The following is an 18,393-nucleotide window of genomic DNA, read 5'->3' on the forward strand; positions in this document are numbered from 1 at the left end:
GATTGAACACTGTCTATTCGTCTGAAAGCCAGGCAACTTGCGAAGGATATGGGAATTGAAGAATTCCTGGGCGGACCTTCTTGGTGCTACAGATTTATGAAGAGAAATTCCTTGTCTATCCGTGCCCATACAACTATGTCACAGATGTTGCCAGAAGATTTTGAAGAAAAGTTGGTGCTTTTCCGAAAGTATGCAAGTGACACCATTGCAGAGAATAACATTTGCCACGACGGAATATCCAACATGGATGAAGTTCCATTGACTTTTGATATCCCCATGTGCCGTCGCAACAAAGGGAGACAGCACGGTGACAATCCAAACCACTGGCCACGAAAAGTAGTCATTGACCATAGTGCTCGCTTGCACTGCATCCGCACGAAAACTGCCACCTATGGTTATTTTCAAGCGTATTACGATACCCAAGGAAAAATTCCCAACTGGAATTGTTGTAAGATGTAACAAAGGGTGGATGAGTGAAGCAATGATGGCAGAGTAGTTGAAAATATGTTATGTTAAACGTCCAGCGTAAATCCATTCTTGTTATGGATTCCATGAGAGCCCATATCACCGATGGTATTAAAAAACAGGTGAAACAGTTGAACACCATTCCTGTAGTTATTCCAGAGGGAATGACGAAGTTGTTACAACCCATCGACATCTCCGTGAACAGGTGTTTTAAATGTGGGAAAAGTGGATGACAGATGGTGAACATAGTTACACCGCAACTTGCCGTATTCTAAATTGTGCGAGCGAATTGCAGAGCGTGTAACAGAGTGCTAAGTTCATGCATCGTTAGCAGTTTTGTCAAAGCGGAACTGACGTACGGGGAAAGTGAGACGAGTGTTGACAACATGGATGATGTTGGTGTTGATTCTGGCGTCGTCCTGCCACCGAGGTAGCTCAGGTGTTTCATTTGGACACAGAAGACGACAGTTTCGATGGGTTCGAATCGGATGAACTCGGTGATTTGTAAAGAAAACCCACTGCCATTCAATCGTGTGGACAAAAAACCCACTGTATTGTCGTGACCGTTTGTCACAAAACGTCATCACTACTGGTAGTTTTGCTGGGGGTTTTTACAGAATGATTGTATGAATGGGAACAATAAATTGTACCAATACGCTGTATCTGAAACTACGTATTGCTGGTACAGTATAATTTAACACCACCAACTGAATATTAAAAGTTATCAAGTATAGATCTGTTACACTCAACACCCAACCAGCCGATCGAACATGTGGAGTTTTACCTACAATGCTTTCAGGCCTATTTGTCTATTCCTGACAAATTGTGAGAACAAAGAAATATCAGCAAGTATAATCGTAAATAATTTTAAAGTCACATATAAACAAGTGTCTTTTTAGATATATTACAAAAAAATACAAAGGCATACATGTATGTATTTAGTAACGAACACGTGACCCCTGCCTAAAAACATGCGTAAACTGTTGGTCACTTTGCTGTAAATATTTGAAGTAATGTGCGGCTTATAAACCAGTGCATGTTATGTATGAATTGGTCCTGTAAAATGTGTGTTAAAAACGGTGTTGCGGGTTATACACTGGTACGTTTTGTACAAAATACGGTAACAGAACAAAATGGGGTTATAGTATTTTTCTCTTAAAAAATCCAAAGAAACAATGCATATTATTAGGCCTATTGGTAGGGTACGTTGGGAGTAAAAACAACCACTCATGATACCAAAGTGAAAAAAATTTTGTTTGGGACTACGCACTTGGTCAGTTTTGTGATTTTAGATGGGAAAGTCTACTTAATCAAGGATTTCACTGAATTATTTACAGTAATAAAGCAGGACGGCTGATAATATCCATTATCATTTTAGGGGTGGCCGCATGGCTACCCTACAATAACGTGTGATCTTTATAAAACGTGCATGTATTTTGTTGTCTAGACACCTTGATTTGGTGACCGTCCAAAATATACACCTGTCAATCAGGAACCACAGAGAGAAAAGACCAATTAACTAAGAAAACTCTCTGATTATCATTTCAGTACGTGGGTTAATTTATATACAAAACATAATACAGTTATTTCGACACTTTGATAATGGTTTATTTTGTATTGAAAAATAGTATATACTTATTGCTGGCTTACTGGGATGGATATTTTTACAGAACTTGCGATGCATCTGCAAACATCAGGTATGTTTTGTTTCTTCAGTTCTAAGACTTATTCCTGACGTGACACGTATTACGTAACCACCGGCTCGCCAGAGGAGTATTCACTGGGATGGTACAAAATGGCTGTGCCAGTTATATATACTAGCAGTCTCATTTAACCGTTTTATTAATTAACTATACGATTATACTTGTTGATATTAAGTAATAATGTGTATTATATATCCTTGAATATGCATACCAGGCCAAATGCGGTAATTGTCCCCTCCTTATTATACTTGTTGATATTAAGCAATAATGTGCATTATATATCATTGAATATGCATACCAGGCCAAATGCCTTAATTGTCCCTTCCTTTAATTAATGTTGTATAACAGTTTTTATTATATTATTAAAGAGGTTCATATGCATGCATCAAAATAAGCATTTTAATAATATAATAAAAACTGTCTCAGCAAACAAAACATTTGAAGTTGTCTGTACCTGGTCTCCCGCACCAATATCTTCCTCATTTCTGTCAACATGTACACCAGCTGCAATATCAATGCTCTGCTCCTCAAGTGCGATGAGAACATTGCAAGTCTTGTAGTCAAATCCCTTGGACGAATCGTCATAACCGATTTGTCGAATAGTGTCTCTGATCACTTTTTGATAGTCCACGTGAGCAGTGGAGCTGATTTCACCAGCCACAAGAATCATGCCCGTCTTGGCGACCGTTTCGCACGCTACCTTGGCATTGGGGTCCTGCTTTAGATGTGCGTCTAAGATAGCATCGCTCACCTGGTCGCAGATTTTATCTACAAATGAGAAAGGAATTTTTTTAATGAAAATATTCAATTGTTTTTGTTATACAGGGTACTTTGTTACCAGTAGTAGTAGTAACTAACATGCTGGTAGGTACTGGGTTCGGATCCCAGTCGAGGCATGGTTTTTTTAAAATCCAGATACCGACTCCAAAATCCCGAGTGAGTGCTCCACAAGGCTCAATGGGTAGGTGTAAACCACTTGCACCGACCAGTGATCCATAACTGGTTCAACAAAGGCTATGGTTTGTGCTATCCTGCCTGTGGGAAGCGCAAATAAAAGATCCCTTGCTGCCTGTCGTAAAAAGAGTAGCCTATGTGGCGACAGTGGGTTTCCTCTCAAAATCTGTGTGATCCTTAACCATATGTCTGACGCCATATAACCGTAAATAAAATGTGTTGAGTGCCTCGCTAAATAAAACATTTTTTTCTTTCTTTCTTTCTTTCTAGTAACTAGTATTTGACAATGAAAGCTCTAACAGTGTACAATTCAAAAGCTTTCCAAATGAATGCAGAACATACATTTATAAATTTAATACAACATTCCAAAAATAATGTTCACTTCACCTATTATCAAACTTTGCCTTTTCCTCCTGCAAACCGAGAAATCAAATCCTACTTGGAAGCTCGACTGTTAAAAGACTACACACACACTTTAAACAATGAAGGGTTCAAAGACTGCCTGCAAGGTTGAAAATTAACATAAAAACCAAGGGCTAGTGGAGGAAAAATGTTACTGGTCCTTCTAAAATTCAACTAGCCCTCCAATTATCACATTGGAATTTAACTGCACAGCTAAAATTAAAACTTAGTTTTCTTGTTGAATAATAACCATTTGCATTTAAAGAAAACCGATGAATTGACATTTAACTTCACAATGAATAAAGCAAAATTTCATATAAAAACATGTTACTAAGTTTTAAACCTATACAAACTAAAAAAAACCCCACAATTTAAAAAAAAGGAGAAGAAATACAGTATTTAAATAAACATGTTTCTTTACAAAGTACCATTAAATTAAACATTAAATCTCATTTTCAATAAAGGGTAAAAGATAATGCAGTAGAAACAAACTAAATGTAGAACTGCGCGTGCGTTGGTAAACTAGTCTGAGTGGCAGTCCTCTGTGGCGATGCAAGAGGGGTGGAATAAACTTTGTGGTGATACAAGAGGGGTGAAATTCCCAGCAAATGATTTCTTCGGGAGTGGCTATTCTCCTAGATAGAGATCCATGGAATCATCCACTGTTTTGCCAAATGCCCATTCGACTGCTTTGTGCAGAGATACAGCCCTGATCATGTATTATGGTTGTGTCATTCAGATTACCTTGGATGTTCCATCAATTGCCTTAAAACTTGTATCACAAAAAGAGTTAACCTATGCAGTTTGATGGCAATTTGTAAAGAATTTTTGTTTCAATTTACAGGACCACCACCAAGGAACATTTCACTTGCCTGAATAGATTTTCACTTGTCAAGACTAACTTACAAGTGCTTATTTCGAACACTGTATCAAAGGCAGTTGTAGTCTGTGCTGTCCTGTCTGTGGGATGGTGCATGTAAGAAATACCTTGCTAGTGCTACTATAGAAAAAAATTTATCAGGTTTTAAAGGGTCCCTTTTTGGTGAATTGGGGTATTTCCCTGCCAACAGGGAAAATGGTCTACTGTAAATCTTGAAATTAACGCGTCCCCATAAGTAATGTAAGTGACTATGGGCAGATTTAAATGCGACATAAAATTAATGTAAGTGGCCTCCCTTCAGTGTTTGTGTAAGGATCTGTAGGATCTGTTGCACAAATAACAGTGGGGGCCCCTTCCCAGGATATATATTTTGCAACCTCCTCGGGGGAGGGGAAAAATTACCTGTGAAAAATAAATGCATGTACACAACACTGCAGGGCCTGTAGCACGTGCTACAAGTGCAACTAGGATAACCCGTCTACCTCCCTTTGAAATATTAACTTCCCTAACAACACACGTCTATGTATCTTTTGGTTAAATCCAAGTTACAGTTGTATATGTGTGTTTGTATGCATATATGTACGTATATGTATGTATGTATGTATGTGTATGTGCATATGTATATATGTATGTTTGCGTATATTTTTGTGCATGTGCAGTATGATGATTGTTCCACACCATACATAGCTGTGTTAATACCACTGCATATTACATGTGAATTTATTACATACTGTAAAAATCATTTATTTTCGAGGGGTGTAATTTTCGCGCCAAAAGAAATTAGCCATGTTAACAAAATTAGTATGAGTGTTTATACAGTGAACAATTAAGACAATCCAAAAACAACCGTTTGATCGTGTAGGCTTTCTACCAGATCAAACGATTAGGGTTTCACAGGTAAAGGGCCTCTTTAAGATTAAATAAATGGCTGCTTGTGTTTAGTCGTTATATATAGAAGCGTAGATCGTTTGTAAATCACTACCATCCAAAATGTCTTTACTCTCATGGTTAAAAAATTCACCCCAATCTAAAACGCCCGGCTTGCCAAATCCACGTGAAAAAGCAAGACTGAAAACGAGGCGGAAACGATAGTCACAGCAAAAGTCACGGAAAAGACAAATCCATGTTAAAAGAATTCGGAGGTGACGTAGAGTTGACCGTAGAGTTAACTGTTCCTTGGGCTAGACCGTTGCTGCGTCGGATGGGGTTTGTTAAACGTAAAGGGACAAAAGACGTGAAAAAAGTCCCTTGTGATTTCGAGGAGATTAAGAAGGTGTTTCTTAAACGCGTGTCTGATGCCGTGAGTAAAGATTCTATTCCTGATAATCAACTGGGACCAGCCTGGAGTTTCACTCATTCCCGGGGGCGATTGGACAATAGAACAACGAGGTGCAAAACAGGTGACGATATCGGGCATCGACGACAAACGTTAAATTACGGCTTTGCCAAGAGTGGAGAGATGTTACCACCACAGGTAATCTATGCGGGGAAAACAGACCGGTGCCATCCAAATATAAACTTTCCTGACGATTGGGACGTTACTCACACAGAAACACATTGGAGTAATGAATCGAGCATGCTCCAGTTTATTGAGAACGTCATTGACCCGTATGTGACCTCGACCCGAAAAGAACTTGGCCTGTCACGTGATCAAAAAGCCTAGTGTCTTTTTGACATTTACAAAGCTCAAAGAACGGAGAAAATACGCGAACTGTTAACAAACAAAAAACATTTTCGATTGTGTACATTCCTGCTTGTTGTACGCATCAGCTTCAGCCATTGGATTTAACTGTCAACAGAATTTTCAAAGATGAATTGAAACGGTGCTTTCATGTGTGGTATGCAAATGAAGTTGGAAAAAAATAGGATGAAAACGAGGAAACGTATGTTAAAAGTGTGAATGTTGACATAAAAACCAGCATTGTTAAACCAATTCATGCACAGTGGCTAATTGAAGTGTGTGAAATTGTGTCAAAGAAAAAGAATCTGATCATGAATGTTTTTCGCAAAGCCGGCATTCTTGTTGACATAAAGTGACTAACAATAGATCGGCAAGTTTCACCAACTTCATTCTTACGTAAGAACTTTAAATACCTACTAGTAAGCAGTGTTTAATTCCTTTTCCCGTGTATGTTGTTCCTCAATCACTGTATTACATGCATTGTTTGTTTTGTAATAAATTAATTGAAAATGATTTTGTTTTGTTTATTTTGTTACACACCATATATATCTGGGTCCATATCCATGTTCTTTTGAACGTTTGGGAATTGTACATTTCTATAATCAGGTCGTCTATAACAATTTGGTGATCAAATTAGAATAGATTAATTTTTCACGGGATTGTAAATTTCGCGCTAAATGTTTTTGCGCGAATTGCGCGAAAATTAAGTACCCGCGTTAGTTTTGTTAAGTTAGTTTTATTTAAAAACTTTTTCAGAAATAAAAATCCTTCTCAATGTTCCAAGTATAAATAACACGACATTCAAGATGGCATGTTAAATTGAGTAACGATTAAAAATGTATTCTCTCTCTCTATATAGAGAAATTGGCAAAACTGACTAGATAATACACATGTACCTAAAAGAAATTACTTTTATTTTCAATATTTTTGCTCTCACCATCAAGAATCGGAAACAGAGAAACTGGACGTTATGGGGAGCATGTTCGAATATTTAACATGGATTTATGTAGATACAAAAATACCATTAACAATTAATTCTATGCTTCTATGTTTTGACCAATTTAAGGAATATTTTATTTATACCAAACTTCCATTTTGTGAATCCAAACTGGTGTACAAATACAATAAATATTGTATCAAAGAATTGTTCAAATATAATGTGCTGCTAAAATCTTAACTTTAGTCCTTGGCAGATACAGGTATCCAAACATGAATTGGAATATATATAAACCAACATTTCTCCAGTGAAGGATGTAATTGATAAAGATATATGTGGAAGATAAAACTTGGGTTGGGGGAATTCAAATCAACTGTGTCGTTGAGATTTTTGCTATTGTCATCCATCAACAGTTATATTAATATACATTGTTGATAGTTTGGCCAATCTGATAATCATAATGATGAACAGAAAGAAGAAACTGTTCAAAAACTATAATTTCTGTACTGACTGGAGTTCATATTTTGAATTCCAATTAAATCAGGTGATCATAAAAATACCAACAAAAAGCAAAATATAATAATCAGGGGTTCAAAAATATTACTTGCCACGGAAAGTGCCAATCAGATATTCACTTGCCCCATATATGTTTCCACTTGCCCATACTTCTTTAGGTAACCAATTATGTTACTTCTATTTAGTTTAATATAGTGCTTAATAGTGTACTAATCTTGAAAGTAATTGGTTTAATTGCACAAATAAAAAAATTTGCCAATAGGTTACAACACTTACCTAGGAAGTACTAAATGTATAGATATATGTCTGTCCAGTAGTATCAACTGTCTTCTCTATTTGTTGATTTAAACTTCGTTTTTTAAATAGTGTCCATTTGTTCATCTAAATATAATTATTGTGTCGATGTATGCCTAGTGACCAATTGTATGGCCGTGGATGTTGTGAGATCCCTTTTCACTCGTGAGCCATTCTTTTAAAAAACTATTAATATAGCAGAAAAAAAGAAGAATATATTCATGTACATGCTTAGAGGGCATTGCACCATCATGATTATGACATAGCGCTAATGAAATCTAACTTGTCATGATTATGGTGTAGGGCTAATGAAACATAACTTCACCTTACCCGTTCATTTTACACGAACGTAGATTTACATTTGTAAAGTACTGAAAAAAACATTAAGTATGTTCTGCTATAAGGTTTATTATATCTAAACTAAAATGTCTTGCAACTTTTATAAAAATACAGTTCATAATATTTATGCTCTGTTCAAGTGAATTTGCAAAGAGCAGATTCCGGAATGACATTATCAAATTTAATTTGAATATGACAATTTTAAACTATCCCATCTCATTTACCATGTTTGCAAGGATTAAACATTATGATTGCACACACAAGGCATGCATACTTTATTTTTATATAAGCTGTAAAGCGTATTGGATGTTATTTCAAACTTTGAAGATCATCGAACAGATTACTTGTATAAATTCAGTCGAACGTTCAGTGGCGGAAATTACCGATCTTAGTCAATAGTAAAAGGGGGAATAACTCTAAAGTTGTTATTGAACTTTTCAACACATTGTTTTCCGTTTTTGCGTGTCAACACATTGGCAAGAGTGAGTTCCGATTGTTCCAGCATTTAGGGTTAGGGTTAGTTCTCCTTAAAGCTATGTAAATGTAAATGCTCGCACGATAGGAACTCTTTGCAAAGGTTTTACCGAGATTTGTAACAAAATTTTAGAAAGGTTTTAGGTGTTACATTAGTCACTTGTCATCGGGCATATGTAGTTGTTAACATAATTACTTGCCAGGCATGAAAATCCCACTTTGCACGGGCGTCTGGCGATGGGATTTTTGAACCCCTGATAATATATTAATTGTAAAATATATTGTAAATTGCAAACAAGAATTCTACAGAATTAAATGTCTGGCCAACCATAATCTTATTCAGTGTCATTGATAGTGTATCTGTAGAATCTATCTCGATGCATGTTAAAATGTTTTTAAAACATTAAAAAAATTTAATTAAAATTTTAAAAGTGAAAAACAAAAATTTTGACATGCACGGAGGTGAATATTCACAGATAGAACTATAAACGAAGCTTTACTGATGCAGGACATGTGATTTATGTGAAAAGTTATACCTATACTCAGGCAGCAAAATGACCGGGTTCGCATCGCAAAAAGCTATGCAAAATCTTGCGATCGCAATGCAATATTGTAACAATGACTAGCAGTTTGCGATGCATGTTTTTTGTAACCAAATTGATCTTTGAATTGAGATCGCGGGAGAAGAATGCACTTAGGGGCGTCGATTTTCCGTGATCGCAGCCAAGGTACAAGTAACTGATTCGCCAATGATAAACATTTTAAAAATTTATCTCAGTGTACAACCTTCTCGCATGTGTTAGTATTGCAAATAGAAAATACTTGTTTGACGTTTCAACAAGAACAGTGACGTAACGTACTAGTTGCTACGTCATCGTGGTAACCTAATTTGCAAGCAGCTATGACCGTGTACACTGAACTTGTAGCCTACCATGCACGCAAATATATTATGTTCACGAATTAAATATACCGCGAAAATTGCAAACATGCTGATAGCTCCGCGAATTTAATTACGCGTTGAATTATTTCCGATTTAGCTTTGAATAATGCCTATAGATACAAAACACATAGCGCATCGCATGCACTTTATTTTTATCGTCAAATTACCTGCCACGTGGTTTTATACTACAAGTGACACTCGGTGCTATGCATGATCTGCGTTCAGTGATAGCCAGTAGTCAAAACGTCTGATAATTATTTTGACCGGTTGTCGAAGTGGTCGTTCGGTTTAACTTGTTGCGTAAAAAACAGTCTGGCAAACATTAGCGACAAGTGGCTGGCTGAACTCACATCTGGTATCTCGTGACTACGAGATTTCAGTTGGGGTATTTTTACACTGATTATTCTTATATTCGATACATACTTGTGGCTTTCGTTATTTGTAAACCTGAATGCAACCTATGAATACTACTAATAAACAGTATTTGGTCTAGTTTGTGATTTTTGAAGTTTTCTGCATCATGTATTATCAGACATACATGCGGACAAGACTAACGCCACACGGACCGCATGGCGAGAATAATTATATCGTACGTGAAACTGTCATTGAAAGGAGTTCAGTTGATATTGGTCGTATTTATTTTATTATTGGCAAAAACTATCGTGAAAATGTAAAATGAAAGATTGATCGCGAAATATTTTAGCCGCGAAAATGTTTGCGTATACATACGGTATTATCTATTAATTAACAGCTTGGCGTTTTTAATTTCTAATTGCCTAGGCAAATAATGTTCCGGTAAAATATGTATATATATATATATCGTTTAAGAATTGTCAATTTTCATAACTTAACACCGAATACGTTGGAATGATCAGCCAAATAAGGAATTTTTCTCGGGCTTCAATCACACTTTGGATAAGACATACAAATCAACTCAGGAAAGACTAAAAAATCACTTTGAACAAGTTAGCTGACCAAGCTGCTTAGCATAACCACTGACAAATATTATTCAGAAATATGTTGTACTATAAAAATCAAACCCTGACATTTCTATGCTATTTTCTATATAGCCAAAAAAAAACAAAGTGAGATTCTCTGGGTGTGTGGAGGGGGAGGGGGGAGGCAACTGCCTCTCTTGACCCCCAGAGGATACGGCTTTGTAAACAAGTGACAGTGATGACCCTTCTCATGTTCTGTTCTGTTCAATTTTATTGAAAAGTGTGTTTTATTCATGTTTACTCATTTTATTAAAGTGCTAATCAAATTCCCAATAGTTGCTAATCAATTCTCCATCCAGTAGGAAAAACTGCTAATCAAAATTTAAAAAACAAATTGCACCCCGATACTTCATCTTTTTAGTTTGGGCATGTATTGTAATGTATAAGGTAACACAAAAATCATCAGACTTAACAACATCAGGATAAACAATGTTGTTGACAGTATGGTCACTGGTTATAAAAATATATTATATGAAAACCTTTGTTTTTTGCACGACAGTTCAATTAATTAGGATTTTATGCACTTATTTTGATGATAAAAACACTTAAAACAAGTAAATATAATTGATTTAATAAATTAAGTGTTTTATACATAAGAATATCCAGCCCACACCCCAACCCCCAATATTAGTGTTTTTAAGCTGCATCTCCCCTCTTTAACACTTGCATGTGCACAGGCAATGATAGCTGTTGTTTCAAGACATCGTTGGCAGTGACGATTGGGTGTGTTATAGTAGACTCGGTATATTCCGTAAGAAACGAAAACGTTTCAACACATGTAACTTCGGAAAACGTCAGGCTCGTAAACAAAATCTTTCTGCGAAACATAGCGTAGCGGAATGCGACGAGTTTGTTCCGACTAACTAAATGAAAAGTAAAGACGGACATAGCCGAGGTGTTTCGATTGAACCTACGAATACATTTACGTGGCCGAGTTTTACCGAATACATTCAAAACCATCCTATATGGGTTTGGTTGCGCAGATATTAATAGGAAACCAGTTGAAAACAATAAATACACCTTTCCGATTAGTTATTTACATTTCGATACATAATATAATAAGCGGAAATTTTCTGTCACCAAGCCGATGACATGATAAGGTTTTGACTTGCCCGACGCTATTTTGACTTGCCAAAAGTGATCGAGCGACCTTAAAGTGCAAACCCTGCTGGTTATTTTTATTGTTAAGTTTTGTTTCAGACGTTAGAACCATGTATAACCGACCTATCACTTCGTATGCCAACTACACTTAACGGATTGTTACATTTTCTGTCATTACCAATTAAAAAATATAAATGGTGTGTAAAAATTGCTATAAGCAAAACTGTATGGCGGTTCGTATCGAGCTGATCAATTATCGTGGTATACCGGTTTATCGGTGCAGCACTACTACATATAAAACTTGTACTCACTCAACATGGTTTTTGTAAAAAAAAACATAATCACTCAGTAGCGATTTCCCTAGAAATTTGGCAAGGCATGGTAGACCAAACACTTTTGGGGCATTTTCACCATTTTCGGGGCACTTGTAATTCATTAAAAATAGACCAAAATTAATTGAAATAAACATTAATGTAATTTGTGTGTTTGCTTTAATAAATGAATGGCAAAAAATATTGGTGCCGCACTAAAACAAGCTAAGGAAAACACTACTTGATCTAAAGGTTACATTTTTAAACTGACTAATCCGGTGACTAGCCCCAAAATGTATGGTAGATTATACCCTGCAAGACTACATGTATGTTACAATTACCAAATGTCTGACATCCAATAGCCAATGATTAATAAATCAATGTGCTCAGTGATGTTGTTAAACAAAACAAACTTCATATTGGTTATACCACCGGTATACTTGGTACTAAGGGGCAGGATCTCTGTGTTGAGGTGTTATGTTGTAGGATTAAATTCTCTCAGAGGGTTGGGTTTTTCCCCATCAGTGTTCTCATATATTAGGGGATCACTTAAAAATATATACACTGATGACTGTTTCTCAGATATCTTTTAAAGTTATACTTTAACTTTGATCTGTTCACTAAAATTAATTTCCATAAATTGAATCTTCTACATCGTACTAACATTTATGTACTAAACAGAGGGGCAACAAGGGCTAGCCACTAACTAAGCTTTTGCTTTTTTTTTTCTACGACTTTTTAGTGTATGGGTTGTTTTTGTTTTGGGGGGCAGGAGGGATGGGCAGAGGTTGCACATCCCTTAATATTAAATTGGTACAATGAATGGTGGTTATATTTTCTTAAATCTAAATCTGGTCACAAGTTCGACCCTAACTCCCCTTTCAATGGTTAGGGTAGTTTTCGAGCTCTTTAGAGCATTTGATATAGAGGGGTACGGGTCAAACTCTTTTCTAAATCAGTACATGTCTGTTCTTCACATGTTTAGTTAAATTTTGGGGAAGTTTTTGTTAATTGAAATATACAATCATTTTCCAATGTCAGGGTTCATGCATGTGTAGATTCCTTAAAAACAAGTGGTATCTTACTATCTAAACAGACACTGACAGGTTTACCATTAAACACAGTAGGGCCTACATGAACGGATAGTTGCAAATTAACTCCGTTTGAGAGCTCCACAACACACACTAATGAAAACTTTAATTAATAAATTTTAATTGTGTTTATAAAGTTAATTTCAGCCGCAGTAATATGAGGGGAAACTTTAGTAACATAAAGATCTATTGGGCAATTATAATTTACAAAAACTGGTCCAGTAGCCGGAGTAGGTTGCAACCGAGTAGCAATAATATTTTTATTTTCAGAACTGGTCACCGAGGTGTCATCTAAATATTCCAGTTATTTATACATATATATAAACGAACGGACCACCGCTACTATAACATACTTAACAAATCCTACAGTATTGTGATGTAAAATAGGTATTTATTTTACTATTTTATATTTGATGCATTTTCAGAATCGGCAGCAATTTGTTTGTTACCTGGGTGGCCTTCCCCTACGGATTCTGACGTGAAGAGGAAGGAACCCACATCATCTTGGCTACATTCTTCGGCATAATGGTAATTGATTTCTCTATAATGATCGCCGTTGTCCATTCCATTTACAATTGACATCTTTACAACACAACCACACCAACATTTATCGGAAAAGAGGAAGATTTCGCGGACACCAGCCATTTTATACCCCATTTCTGTCACGTGAGCACAAAAGTAAAACTGATTGGATACTATGTCTTAAAGTAGACTCTGCCACACCGAAGGGGCTTACGTATACAGTGATTTTCATTTTACACTGTAGCTGTTAATTAATAATTACCAATGTGTACTTATTGTATTAAGTGTTACACCAAGAGGTTTTGGGGAAATACAAATATGTACCGTCTGTATGATGATTATTTTACGTAATCTGCGCAATAACAACTGAGATTAGTTTATTTTCCGACAGAATAGCAGAACGGTCGTGTCATGAGGTCAGTACTTTCTAGGATATAAACAAGTAGGGCCTAATTAGTAGATTAATATGTAATGAGAGTTATGACCCTGTGACGTTGGTGTGAATTATATATATAATATTAACATTTATTATTGCGCTGTTGACTGACGAAATCTTATGCAGGATTGAACCTGTACAGCCCGCTGGTTTTGCGCATGCCCAAATCGTCTGTAGTGGCGAGCTATCAAGGTTCAAGTATACCAAAGCAATTTGTATACCGATAATGTTAACGTTTACTGAACAGCGTATCAACACACCCAGGCAGTACACCTATGACCAGTAGAAAGTGTGGCACCTCACATTTAATCTGCCTGCAAGAAAATACGGTGTCACACACCTTTTAAAATATTGGATGAATGTTTTTATTGGCAACACTAATGTTTGCTGAAAATTGCAGTTCCATTGCTTGGGATACCCGCACTGGTTTCTGTCTCTTGTGTATAGGCATACTGCACAAAAACTGTATGTTTAAAAAAGTATTTATTTATTTAAATCTCGATTTTTTTTATATTGATGTTGATCATCACTTTATTTGTTTGCATTACCATAGTTTGACACCCAATAGCCGATGTATTTTTCGTGCTGGGGTGTCGTTAAACATTCATTCATTCATTCATTATTGGCATTATATAATAGTATCTGCACAAATAATCAATGTTTGGCATCAGACTAGAGTTATCCACCCATTTGGTTGTCCAAAATACGGAAGCTAATGCGAGAAAATATAGTTTTCTTGTGATGTGATTAATGGCTGGGGAGCTGCTTAGTATACTGGATTGTTACACTGGGTTTGACAGGTAAGAGGATGCAGTTAGTGAATATGTGCACTTGGTTTACACTGGATACTGCATAATGTCCCCCAGAGCACATTGAAGTCATGCAAAATTTGTGTAAAATGCAGAGAAATGGGTGTGATTCGGTCCCTTAGCCCACGTGTGTTTGTTTACATTGATATAACGCGGAAAAGAGCTGGACAACAGATGTCGTCCTTTCGAGTGTTCAATGGGCCCAGGCAGGTAATGTTTCCCGTGAAATGCTAATGGCCTGGTGAAATTAATAAAAGTGCTACAGCCACTGGGGCTACATGAGAATACATAGTGAAATTAATTGTGGTCTGAGGCCGTTTCACGGTGCACCTCCAACTTTGACACGGAACTTTCTTCTTTGGTACAATGCAACCGTAAACTGGGAGAATCCAATTAAACGTAATGGGCGTCACACCAGTGTCATATTATTTTGTTTCTACTGTTAACTTTACCGTTATTCTAGTGGCGCAGTGGTTAAGCCATCGAACTACAGGCTGGTAGGTACAGGGTTCGCAGCCCGGTACCGGCTCCCACCCAGAGCGAGTTCTTAAGAGCTCAATGGGTAGGTGTAAGGCCACTACACCCTCTTCTCTCTCACTAACCTCTAACCAACTAACAACTAACCCTCTGTCTTGGATAGCTGAGGTGTGTGCTCAGGACATCGTGCTTGAACCTTAATTGGATATAAACACGAAAATAAGTTGAAATGAAATGAAATGAAATTAAAATCTAATATTAGTTACAATTACTTTTAATTAGCGTTAAAGTAAAAGGAACAACGACAGTATCCGATTTAGTTTAGAAATTGACCACATTGATCGAATGAAAAAAAGAAGAAGTTTGTTTTATTTAACGACGCCACTAGAGCACATTGATTTTCTATCTTATCATCGGCTATTGGACGTCAAACATATGGTCATTCTGACATTGTTTTTAGAGGAAACCCGCTGTCGCCACATAGGCTACTCTTTCACGACAGGCAGCAATGGATCTTTTATTTGCGCTTCCCACAGGCAGGACAGCACAAACCATGGCCTTTGTTGAACCAGTTATGGATCACTGGTCGGTGCAAGTTGTTTACACCTACCCATTGAGCCTTGCGGAGCACTCACTCAGGGTTTGGAGTCGGTATCTGGATTAAAAATCTCATGCCTCGACTGGAATCTGAACCCAGTACCTACCAGCCTGTAGACCGATGGCCTAACCACGACGCCACCGAGGCCGGTTTGACCGAACGAGGTAATTACGGTACCATTCACTTAGTTGACATTAGTACTTGTTTAATTAATAGCAGGCCCGTACCTAGGGGTTGGATGGGCGTCGGATGCAGTGTTTTTGATAGAAATAATGTTTTGGGTATGGCGCTATGAAATTGAATGTGTGTGTGTGTGTGTGTGTTGGGGGGGGGGGGGGGGGGGGTATGGGAGTCTCCCCAGAAAGAAAATGGGTTAGGGTTAGGGTTACGAAAATCATACAGTAATGATAGTCATTAATTTTGTCAAAAGGTAAACTTTAAAAAAACACAATTTTTTTTTTTTTAAATCTGCAAAACATTTGGGTATGGCTCCATATCCATTTTACCCTGTGGCAGAAAGCCTGACAGGTCAGGTCATAGGGTTTTACGTGCACATTCAGAGTAAGCTGTTGTAGCGCGCGCCTGCCATGGGCAGGAAAAGGGTTGGGGTGGGAGGAAGAGGGGACCGCCCGCACTGGCAGGTACAAGGGAGCACCAGCAGCCCGATCAGAGCCGGTAGGTTCATTTAAATTTGGTTTTATCTTACATTGCCCTGTTTCGGTGAATGTTTTGTTTAACGACACCACTAGAGCGCATTGATTAATTAATCATCGGCTGTTGGATGTCAAATATTTGGTAATTCTGACTCATAGTCATCAGAGGAAACCCTCTACATTTTTTCATTACTAGCACGTTTCCCACTGACAGGAAAGCACATGCCATGGCTTTTGACCAGTTGTGGTGCACTGGTTGGAAGGAGAAAACCCCAGTCTGTTGAATGGATCTAGCGAGGTGGTTCGGTCCTGCGACACAAGCACCTCAGCCGATAACTCAACAGACTGACTGCGCGCAACAGTACGCACAATTGAAGACCTACGAAAATGAATGGATCCACCGAGGTGGTTCGATCCTGCGACGCAAGCACCTCAGGCGAGCACTCAATCCACTAAGCTAAATCCCACCCCCAATTATATGTTATTCTCACATATAATAGAATACAACTAGAGAACTCTCGAGCTAATTCATAGAAATGTTCGTGTTTTGTTTTTGCAAATCATCCCATCCAGTATAGATTACCATTTGATGTGCCAAACCAGAATCCCAGTTACTACTATCGGTAGAACTAATTTAAAGTATACATATTTCATTTTCTTTCGTCATTACAATGTTACATCTTCCGTAATGATGTAATTTTCTGCGAAAAATAGATGCGAAAACATGTAATTTTAAGTATCGGCGTTTTAAAAAATAAAACAAGTTCAGGCACAACGAAAGCAAGTAGACATTGGGGGAGGGCGGGTTCTAGGGGGTTTAGGGGTACGTTCCCCCGTAAAATTCATCTCTGCCTAAAGATTTATTTCCAATAATATTTTTTTATTCAGAATTATTGGGGGAGGGGGTGGTGGCTGGTTTGTAAACATTAATTTTTATTATACAATAATTGTTATATTGATTTACATGTTCTACGGTTAAAACGCCTTTATAGATATGGGACTAAATGCTCAAATGTGAAAAACATACTGATGACTGCAGCTTTAAGCCATAACAGTGCTTCAAGCTGGGTCAAAGCCATTATCTAGCATCTATTAAATAGGTTACTAGAACACGGAGAGACAAGACGAGTAGGAACACCCCCACTGAACGACCGTGACTTTCCAGGGCTGTGCTATCTGCATGTGCTAGTCGGCTGTTTTTACGTCAATCACATGTACTAGTGTCATACATAGTGTGATCTGAAGATTTGTAAAAGAAAAGAATACTTAGCATTTTTAATATTACATTCTGAATACCAATGCGGTTTTATTGAAGAAAAAAGTGTTTTGTTTAACGACACCACTAGAGCACATTGATTTATTAATTATCGGCTATTGGATGTCAAACATTAATTTTCCTCTCTAGGACTATACGTCAAAATTACAAAATTTTGGTAATTTTGACATAGTCCTAGAGAGGAAACCCGCTACATTTTTCCATTGGTAGCAAGGGATCTTTTATATGCACCATCCCACAGACAGGACACCACATACCATGGCCTTTGATATACCAGTCGTGGTGCACTGGCTGGAACGAGAAACTGCCCAATGGACCACCGACGGTGATCGATCCCAGACCGACCGCGCACCGGGCGAGCGCCTTACCACTGACTACGTCCCACCCCTTATTTGAAATAAAATCTTAGTAGTCACTCCAACTTTTTCTTTTTACCATGTGCTTATAAAACTAACATCACATCAAGTGCATAAGGTAGCAAAGTTCACTAATATGAAAACATTTGATTTTTCAATATTATACACAACAATCCTTCA

General features: G+C 37.3%; 1 protein-coding gene across 1 annotated transcript in view; it reads right to left on the reverse strand.

Annotated features, from left to right (window-relative positions):
- LOC121378821 (S-adenosylmethionine synthase-like) overlaps window positions 1-13,706 on the reverse strand; it is a 30,467-nt gene extending 16,761 nt beyond the window's left edge. Inside the window, exons 1-2 of the mRNA XM_041507150.1 lie at window positions 13,536-13,706; window positions 2,623-2,936 (exon numbers count right to left, since the gene is read on the reverse strand). Coding sequence (XP_041363084.1) covers window positions 2,623-2,936; window positions 13,536-13,668 — 447 coding nt within the window. The 5' untranslated portion in view covers window positions 13,669-13,706. The remainder of the gene's footprint in view (window positions 1-2,622; window positions 2,937-13,535) is intronic.
- Window positions 13,707-18,393: the final 4,687 nt, after the last annotated feature.

The sequence above is a fragment of the Gigantopelta aegis genome, chromosome 8, assembly GCF_016097555.1.
Source record: "Gigantopelta aegis isolate Gae_Host chromosome 8, Gae_host_genome, whole genome shotgun sequence".
In the NCBI taxonomy this organism is placed as follows: domain Eukaryota; kingdom Metazoa; phylum Mollusca; class Gastropoda; order Neomphalida; family Peltospiridae; genus Gigantopelta; species Gigantopelta aegis.